The sequence below is a fragment of the Haliotis asinina genome, chromosome 12, assembly GCF_037392515.1.
Source record: "Haliotis asinina isolate JCU_RB_2024 chromosome 12, JCU_Hal_asi_v2, whole genome shotgun sequence".
Lineage (NCBI taxonomy): Eukaryota > Metazoa > Mollusca > Gastropoda > Lepetellida > Haliotidae > Haliotis > Haliotis asinina.
Window position 1 is genome coordinate 37386562 of NC_090291.1, and position 10813 is coordinate 37397374.

General features: G+C 39.9%; 1 protein-coding gene across 1 annotated transcript; it reads left to right on the top strand.

The window, feature by feature from the left end:
• Positions 1–2703: 2703 nt before the first annotated feature.
• On the top strand, positions 2704–7016 carry LOC137258139 (beta-1,4-galactosyltransferase galt-1-like). The gene is made up of 2 exons (XM_067795704.1): positions 2704–3316; positions 3837–7016. Exons 1-2 carry the CDS (start codon positions 2883–2885, stop codon positions 4795–4797), a joined length of 1395 nt encoding a protein of 464 aa, XP_067651805.1. The 5' UTR covers positions 2704–2882; the 3' UTR covers positions 4798–7016.
• The last annotated feature ends 3797 nt before the right edge of the window (positions 7017–10813 follow it).

The window sequence follows — 10813 nt, forward strand, 5'->3', positions numbered from 1 at the left end:
TACAAGCAAACACAATAACAACTGATTCAATCCGTAGCTATGTTCAGATTCATCTGTCTGAAAACGTTTCGTTGAACTCCGTGAGCCCTGATTTTTGCAAAATGTTTAGTGTTTTGCACATCCTCTCTATATATTTTAATGTATATTCCAAAAGAGAGAGAGAGGGGGGGGGGGGGGGGGGGGGCACGCACGCACACACACACATACACACACAGAGGGAGAGATAGAGAAAGAGAGAGAAAGAGAGGGTGAGGGGTGACTTGCTGACTTGTGTGAATGTATCTAGCGTGCATCGGGTAACCTTCTCGTCCACCTACTACTTTTTTTCACAAATAAGTTGACAGGTTTTCTGTTGATAAAACTTACTTATTTGTCAACACAACTGTCCACATCAAGGAGGCCCTCAACTCAGTAATACACTATTAATAGTATCCGATATGTACAACATATAACCAGTAATTTAGAGCATAAGTGATAATTACAATTCAATTACAAAACGGACGGCACAATTATCTCAGCTAGACTTGTAACTACAGCTCGTATATATATAATCATTGTAGATAACCTTGAGTAGATTTCAACTCTGCCCTAGGGTTATCTCCCTTACATGGTTATAATTCATACAATATATGTATCGGACAGCCGGTTAATATATTGTTCATAAATATAAGGGTGGAATAAATTACAAACGATCAATTCTAGGACTCGTTTTTTCCTTGTAGAACAACGGTCCAATAGTGAAGGTTACTGGCGAAAATGATTCGGATATCTGGGAATTCGTTTATCCTGACGTTTTGAGAAAACGTAGTTGTCTATATACACGAGGTCCGTCTGTGCCTGCCAAAGTATGTACATGAAACTAATCGCAAAGCAGTAAAATGCAAGCCATGCCTTTTGATGATTCAATACAGTGAATCAATACTGCATTTGCTAGTTCACATGAGTAAGCAATATGTATGTACACCACATAAGTCACTTGTGTGTATTTGTGGAAATAATATAACTCGGAAGGAAACCGAGCAAGCTTGGCCACGCGACTTTCGAGTGCAGAGGACGCACACGCCCCGTCGACCCAGACTGGTGACCCGTGAACTACATTAAGTCCACCTGTCTTTAAATTAACCCAGTTGGCCCCTTGTGTAGTGTTCGTAAATATCTACGTTCTACATGTAGTATCGTAAATTTGCATTCAAAATAGCGATGTGCAGTCTCCACATGTGTATGCAGAAAACAGTCGGACCCGTCCACCTGTATCAGTTTTACGTTTATGTTACGGGTTGTAAATGGTAAAACTTCAGGTAATTGAATTATTCGGATTGAACTGAATATTCGACCGACCAGTTTTTTCTTTACGGAACAATGATTTTATATGCTACCTATCAAACGTTTAGACTCACTAAAGCGCTCGCTGTATGGTACATATAGAACCAACTGTATCTTTATCCAGATGAACTGCACGAGGATCATGCATCAAACTGACGAAAAGCATGTGCAAATATTGTGCATGTGAAGAGCTGCGTTTTGATGATAAAGTTTTGTTAAGAATTCGCCAATTTTCGCACGAGTTTTATCATCTATTGAAGTCATGATAAGAATCTTTTCAACGTTACAAATTTGTTTTAGAATGCAGACCCGTGTCAGTTATATTCGGACACTTGACGTAATTTCCACAGACTTACACGTTATTTCAGTGAAGCCTGAATACTTTTCATTGAGTGAGTTGATGATGAAGCTTTGTAAACTTCGACAGACAAATGTGAAATCATCTCTGTTATTCGCACATAATTTCAGTTCAGTTGTCCGTCCACTATTTAACTAATGCCATCACAAATTGTACATAACAGTTTCAAATATAACAGTCAAGGAAGTTATGAAGAATATATAAAGCATCCCCCAAAATATTGCTAAAATATGTGTAAATATATAGTGCAATAAAGACATAAGAGAGGGTACAGATGTCGTGTACTGTCATGAGTAAAGCAGTTTTACACCTCCTTTAATAAACACTACATGTAATGTATTATTGCAAAATATTCAAATAGAAAAATGTCCGTTACAAAGAGTAACCTAAGTGCGTCGTTATACAGCAAACAAATAGTGATATGTGGATCAGGTATGGGAGTGGTGGTGTGTCATGATCGGCATGGGTCGCGGCTGAACGATCAACAGCTGTTTGCGTTTTCCCCAGATCTTGTTTTACTGGAATAATACCGAGCTAGCTGTACAAGCGCCCTGTCTTTGTTGAGTGGTCGCTCGACAGCTTCGGTGACAGTGTCAGCCCAACACGGAAATATAACTCCACATGCAATACGTCACGACGAGGACAAAGAAAGCCTCACAATAAGATCACACTGAATAGGAATCCCACAAATAAAAAACAGTATGATATGAAGTTGTTCATTGAAGCATGTCGCTACTTTGAAGCTATGGTGGCCAGGTGGGGACATCGCCTTCTCGAATTCGATGATGGCCGCGAAGAAGCGATAATTCGAAAAGAGAAAGCGAGAGACAAGAAAACGACAACAGCAGAAGGCCATAACACAGACGATGAAGTGATAGTGAGAGAAGAGAAGTCATACTATATAAGCCACAACAGAAGGCGAGAAACCGATATCCCGTATTGGCCGTCACAGAAACAGCTCCCCACTGAAGGGCTATTTCTGTGATCTGTATTATAAGCCTATGAATGGAACAACTAAGTCTGTCAGTTGACGATACTTCACAAAGGACATACTGTGATTCAGCCTGTGGGAGGGGAAAGACGTTGAAGAAAGCAGGTCAAGATGAGCAAAATGAATTGGGAAACATGCAGATGCGTGTTTACCTTGCTCTAGTGTTTCTTTAAAGCCTACCCGTTGATAAAATCTTCGGGAGAAGTGAATATGAAGTCACGTGTTGCCAACGGTGTGTGTATGATATTTGTAGTTAACGTCGTACTTGTTTTCACCTATACTTACCTATTAGGATCACCCGCCACTGCCAGTATGAAACGGGTACAGGCCGTAATCAGACCCATTAACAGGACAAATGAGGAAAGACTTTCACCAGGCCAAGCATTGTGCCCTCTCATCAGGCGGCCCACGGATATCAAGGACACACAGGTTTGGCAGGAGGTGGGCCAAGGTCATGTCCTGTATGTTTTCTCCGCATTCTACGACGACGCCGGAACGTCTCCTATTGTTCGTGTTCTTGGTCTGTCTGTTTTTAACAGACACGGGCCCCTCCTGTGTCAGTTGTGGTTTAAAGACTCCAAGCACGTGGAACTTTACGAAATTCAGGCACATGTCGAGATGCTACTGGAGGGTCATAAGCGAAAGTACGTATTATCCGGGCCTCGGGTAGGTCGGTGTTACGGTGCCTTATACCTTCTATGGCGACTAGATCTTTTGGCTTTGCTCTCAGCGAGTGAGTGAGTGGGTTGAATGGTGAGTTCATGGGTGAGTTTGTTGAGTTTGTCACAATCAGGGTCATTTCAGCAGTTTCTTTGCGGGTGTGAGGTGTGGGTGTGGGGGATGGTTGGTTTGGTTTTTTGGGGGTTGGTGGTGGTGGTGGGGAGAGCAGCGACACTTTACTGATGCACAGGCAAACTGTAGCGCAAATGGGTTGCGCACCATAGAGAATTCACCAGTCTTCTTACATGCGAGCATATATGAAGACTTGTCATATTATCTATGCTGCGCAACTCCATTAGCGGTACAGTTTGCCTGTGACTGACCCCACACCTGAATGAGTGAGCATGATTTACGCAGCTTTTTGCAATATTCCTCCACTATAAATCGACTCAGTAATGCAACTTTACAAACGCTGTAATGAAGACCGCTTTTTTATATTTTCAGATATCGAGCTGTGTATATTAAGTGTGGCATACCCAAAAACCGACGCCCGTATGCTGTTTCAATAGTGACTAAGTCTTGCAAGCAGCCACTTAACCTTCTTAAGGTGATGTACTCAAAGAATACGACAACAAACTTTACAGTTTGCGTGACGCCACTCAATTTCAAATATAGCCGAGCTTTCGAGTTGGTAGAAATGGTGGAGTTCAACAAATTAATGGGTGCCCAAAAGCTAGTGTTTTATAATTACAGCACGGGCACCAATGTAGACGCTGTCCTCAGACACTATGTTGCGGAAGGATCTATAGAAGTTGTGCAGTGGCATCTTCCAGTGCGGGTAAACACGTGGCCACCAAGCGAAATAGTCGAAGTACACTATTTTGCACAAATTGCAGCTTTGAATGATTGCTTATACAGACATTTGCACAGCTCGAAATACATAGTCTTTACGGATCTGGATGAATTTATAATTCCCAAAGTAGGCCGAACATGGTCATCTCTGATTCAGAAAAGGCTTTCAATTAACCCTAAAACTGGTGCTTTCATTATAAGGTGTATCTTCTTCAGGAAAGAATGGCCAGCATATTCGAAGAATTTTTCCGGTAGGAGTGAAGCAGTGAAATATAAATCTATCGTGCTGTTGAACGTATTGAGAGAGTCCTCTGATCTGGAATTCTTCACTCGTTCAAAGTTGATCATCATTCCTACTCGGGTGGAGACTGTTGGTGTACACCAAATTTGGAAGTACCGTTTAGGGTACGAACATGACAAAGTGCCGAAAACGGATGCCCTCCTTCACCATTACAGGGACTTCGAGAAGCCTGAAGATAAGAAAGAAAGGATTACGGACATTTACGTCCACCGATTCAAGGACAAGCTACTGGCTCAGCTCAAATCTACCTGGGGTAAACTTCCTAAGGTGCCTTTGAACATCCCTTTGTCAAACTACAGCAAGCCTGTGTAGCCAGTGATAAAATTCTATATTTTTGTCAAACTACAGCAAGCCTGTGTAGCCAGTGATAAAATTCTATATCCGAAGGCCCATTCTGACATAGTTGACGTATAAAATACAACAGTCCTGATGTGTGATATTGTCATAATGTGAAAACTCACTATGCATACTGTCCATCAAACATTTAGACTCACTTAAAACACTCACTTTATGTTATATACATATAGAAAATAAATTTCTCCACTAGCTTGAGGGAACCAGCTGCAAACTTTATGCCACTGATTGCACGAGGATCATGCAGCAAATTACTGAAAGGCATGTGCAAATATCGTGCATGTAAACTGCTGTTTTGTCAAGAATTCGCCATTTCACCGTGTTTTATCATTTATTGAACTCGTAACAATAATCGTTTCAAAGTTACAAATTTGTTTTCCAATGCAGCAGTTCACCTGTAAACAGTGCCTTGAAACAGTCTGGAATATTTTGTAAAATCTAGTTTAGAACAGTTGCATGAAGTAAGTGGCTATATTTACACTAGGTAGTCTAAACTTTTCATGGGAAGTGCACGCTTTCAATACCGACATCACTCGGGACCAAATGAAAATGCCGGTTAGGACAGAATGCCGGAATAGACAGTTTGCTTATGACGACGGCGCACACCGGAAAAATTCATGTGTATTCATTCAAATAAAAATAAGGTATATTTTGTTTACATTGCGAAAAGGTCACCGATCTTACTTTGTATTTTGTGTGCCGATGCCACGAGCGCAATGTCCTCAGCTGCACTTTCCAAGTTTTCCACATGATACGATGTCATGTTTCCTGATTGGATGCGAAATGTTTGATCTGGGTGCACATTCTCAAAACATCCCTTAAAGTCAGTTTAGGAAACACAATTTCGTCTTCATCTTAGACTTCATTTTCATCTTTATCATCAGGACACTTGGTCTCAGTCTGTTTAACTCGAGTTGTCAGATCTGTTTCAAATTCACTCAAATCTGGATTTTCAGTAGGCAAATTGTCGCCACGCTCGACATATTCATTGCGTGTACAGCTTGCAGTTTCCTTGTTTGTCGTGGCCACTAATGTAGGTAGGGGAATATAATCCTATAATGTGCATAATGCCACAGTTATGTTTTACTGTGTTTTTCCTGTTTTAGCATTGAATGCAGTCTCCTGTCTGCCGGTTATGTATTCTTCGAAATATGTTTTGTTCCAGCACACTTTAAAGGTCCTGCATCTTATTTATTTGACAGAGTCTACATTTGTAGTATACAGTATACATGTAGCGTTTTCACAGACTGTTGTTCGATTGTGTGTTTTGTTCCAGCACACTTTAAAAGTCCTGCGTGTTATTTATTTGACAGAGTCTACATGTGTTGTATACAGTATACATGTAGCGTTTTCACAAATTGTTGCTCTACTGTATGTTTTGTTCCACCATACTTTAAAGGTCCTGCGTGTTATTTGTGTTCAAAGGGAATTTGGAAAAGGACATACGCGTATCAAAATTATCAATTTAAAATTTAACGTTTTTGGCATACGGTGGCAGCAAAGAGAGAAATAACAAAAAAATGAACTAAACGTTTTGTACTAGATTATCACTCATAAATGGCTCACTCATAATACTTCTGGAAAACGCTTTTATGGACGTATTTTGTGAGTGTGAGTAAGTGAGTTTAGTTTTACGCCGCACCTAGCAGTATTCCAGTCATATTACGGCGGTTTGTAAATAATCGAGTCTGGACCAGACAATCCAGTGACCAAGTACATCATCATCGATCTGAGCAATTGGGAACCGATGACATGTATCAACCAAGTCAGCGAGCCTGACCCCCCGATCCCGTTAGTCGCTTCTTACGACAAGCATAGTCTCCTTTTAAGGCAAGCATGGGTTGCTGAAGGCCTATTCTGCTCCGGGACCTTCACGGGTCGGATGTATTTGGTGAAGCGTACGTAATGGTGAATTGTTTGATAACCCGTAAATTATGTTCTGAACAATATCTCGTTTCAAATTCATTAAACATACATCAATATTTGCACAACTGGTGTAACTCTATTGTAGAAAATTAATAGAATGTACGCTACACAATTAGAAAACCTTCTCTTGTGAATGTCTTTTCACCTTATTCTGATTATCGTTACTTTCCCAGCATACCCGTCGCTTGCTGAATACCATTGAATGAAACGTTTAACTTGAAATAGATGAATTGATGAATAAATGAACTAAATCAAACACATGCTTCAAGGAATCGGACTTGTTTTTGTCCAGATGTGACTACTCGATATCCACTTCACCTGGAAACACGCCAGAAGCCGATAGCTTGTAATTAGAAGTCACTGGACAATGAATTAGTGAGTGAGTTGAGTTTTACCCCGCTTTTAGCTATATTCCTGCACGGCGTTGAACACCAGAAATGGGCTATATCCAACTTCACCTGGAAACATGTAAGATATAACCAGTAATTTAGAGCATAACTGACGATTACAATTCAGTTACAAAACGGAAGGCACAGAATGAAAAAGGCAATTGTCTCAGCTAGACTTGTCACTACAGCTGACGTCACACTCGTATCTATGTTATTACTGTAGAAAACCTGGAGACAGATTTCAACTCTGCTCTAGGGTTATCTCCTTGCATGGGTAGGACTCGGGATTATGCAAACTCGTTTCTTCCTTGTAGAACAACGGTCCAATTTTGGCATTGAAGGTTACTGGCGAAAATGAATCGGATATCTGGGAATTCGTTTATCCGGACGTTTTGAGAAAACGTAATTGTCTATATAAACGAGGTTCGTCTGTGCCTGCCAATATATGTACATGAAACTAATCGCAAAGCTGTAAAATGCAAGCCATGCCTTTTGAATCAATACAGTGTATGTGCACTGCATTTGCTAGTTCATATGAGTAAGCAATATGTATGTACGCCACATACCTGTTTACCTGACCAAAATAAACCCACCTGTGTGTATTTATGGAAATAATATACCTGGAAGGAGACCGAGCGAGCTTGGCCAGGCGAATCTCGTGGGAAGAGGACACACACGTCCAGTCGAGCAAGACTGGTGACCCGTGCACCTTTTAAGTCCATCTGTCTTTAAATCAATCCATGGCCAGTTGTTTGGTAGTGGTTAATGTTAGTAATCTGTTTACTGCATGTAGTATAATAAATTTGCACTGCGTGACATGTGTACGCAGAAAACAATCCGACCCGTCCGCCTGTATCGGTTGTACGCTTATGTAACGGCCGATAAATTGTAAAATTTTAGGTAAATAATTAAATAATAATTAATTTTTTTCTAAACTACACAAACGTTTAGACTCACTGAGAGCACTACATGGTGCATATATGCATATGGTTACATCAAAGATAAATTTCTCCACAAACTTGGGGAACCAACCCTATCTTTATCCAGATGAACTACACGAGGATCATGCATCAAACTGACGAAAAGCATGTGCAAATATTGTGCATGTGAACAGCTCCGTTTTAGTGTAAAGGTTTGGTAAGAATTCGTCAATTTTTATCATTTATTGAGCTCATGATAAGAATCGTTTCAACGTTGAAAATTTGTTTTAGAAGACAGACCTGTGCCAGTTATATTCGGACACGTGATGTAATTTCCACAGACTTACAAATGTGATGTCATTACCTAAGTAGTGGGCGGAAAACTGAACTGAAATTATGTGCGCATAACAGAAATGGTTTCACATTCGCCTGTCAAATTTTACAAACCTCTATCATCAACTCACTTCATGAAATTTATTCATGCTTCCCTGAAATAACGTGTTAGTCTATGGAAATAACGTCAAGTGTCCAAGTATAGGGTACGAACATGACAAAGTGCCGAAAACGGATGCCCTCCTTCACCATTACAGGGACTTCGAGAAGCCTGAAGATAAGAAAGAAAGGATTACGGACATTTACGTCCACCGATTCAAAGACAAGCTACTGGCTCAGCTCAGATCTTCCTGGGGTAAACTTCCTAAGGTGCCTTTGAACATCCCTTTGTCAAACTACAGCAAGCCTGTGTAGCCAGTGATAAAATTCTATATCTTTGTCAAACTACAACAAGCCTGTGTAGCCAATGATGAAATTCTATATCCTAAGGTCCATTCTGACATAGTGGATATATAAAATACAACAGTCCTGATGTGTGATAGTGTCATAATGTGAAAACTCACTCTGTATACCATTCATCAAAAGTTTAGACTCACTTAAAACACTCACTTTATGTTACACAGATATATATGGAAAATAAATATCTCTACTAACTTGGGGGGAACCAGCTGCAAACCTTATGCCATTAATTGCACGAGGATCATGCAGCAAATTACTGAAAAGCATTCGCAAATATCGTGCATGTGAACTGCTGTTTTATCAAGACTTCGCCATTTTCACCGAGTTTTATCATTTACTGAACTCGTAACAATAATCGTTTCAAAGCTACAAATTTTGTTTTCCAATGCAGCAGTTCACCTGTAAATAATACCTTGAAACAGTCGGGAATATTTTGTAAAATCTAGTTTAGAACAGTTGCCTAAAGTAAGTGGCTATATTTACACTAGTGAGTCTCAACTTCATGGGTAGTATATGGTGCACACTGTCAGTACCGGCATCACTCGGGACCAAATAATATGCCGGTTAGGACAGAAAGCCGGTATAGACAGTTTGAGTATGACGCCGGCGCACACCGGAAGTCCAACTGTCAATTTAGCATTACCAACATGTTTGAATAAGGCGCGAGACAGTGTCTGAATGCACATTTATGTTTATTCATTCAAAGAAAAACAAGGTGTGTATATTTTGTTTACATTGTGAAAAGGTCACACAAAGGAAACACAATTTCGTCTTCATCTTAGACTTCATCTTTATCATCAGGACACTTGGTCTCAGTCTGTTTAACTCGAGTTGTCAGATCTGTTTCAAATTCACTCAAATCTGGGTTGTCAGTAGGCAAATTGTCGCCACGCTCGACATATTCATTGCGTGTACAGCTTGCAGTTTCCTTGTTTGTCGTGGCCACTAATGTAGGTAGGGGAATATTATCCTATAATGTGCATAATGCCACAGTTATGCTTTACTGTGTTTTTCCTGTTTTTAGCATTGAATGCATTCGCCTACCCTGTTATGTATTCTTCGAAATATGTTTTGTTCCAACATACTGCGTGTTATTTGTTTGACAGAGTCTACACTAGTTGTATACAGTATACATGTAGCGTTTTCACAGTCTGTAGCTCGATGTGTGTTTTGTTCCAGCATAATTTAAAAGCCCTGTGTGTTATTTGTATGACAGAGTCCACATTTGTTGTACAGTATGTGTGGCGTTTTCACACTTTGTTGCTCGACTGTTATTACACAGTGATTAATTCCGTAAATGATATCTTACTTCTGACTAAGAAGCGACAGACCGGCGTTACCCAGCACCAGTTTGTGTTTAAAACGAATGTGGAAAAGAACACACCGCGTATGAAAATTCTCAATTACAAAAAACGTTAACATTTTTGGCATACAGTGGCAGCAAGCAAAGAAAATTAAAAAAATGAACAAAACGTTCTGTACCAGATTATCACTCATAATACTTCTGAAAAACGCTTTTATGGATGTATTTTGTGAAACGTACGTAATGGTGAATTGTTTGATAACCCGTAAATTATGATCTGAACAATATCTCGTTTCAAATTCATTAAACATACATCAATGTTTGCACAACTGGTGTAGCTCTATTGTAGAAAATTAATAGAATGCACACTACACAACAATTAGAAAAACTTCTCTTATGGAAAGAATGTCTTTTCACCAAAATACGTGAATCACCTTATTCTGATTATCGTTACTTTCCCAGCATACCCGTCGCTTGCTGAATACCATTGAATGAAAAGTTTAACTTGAAACAGATGAACTGATGAATAAATGAACTAAATCAAACACATGCTTCAAGGAATCGGACTTGTTTTTGTCCAGATGTGACTACTCGATATCCACTTCACCTGGAAACACGCAAAGCTCGATAGCTTGTAATTAGAA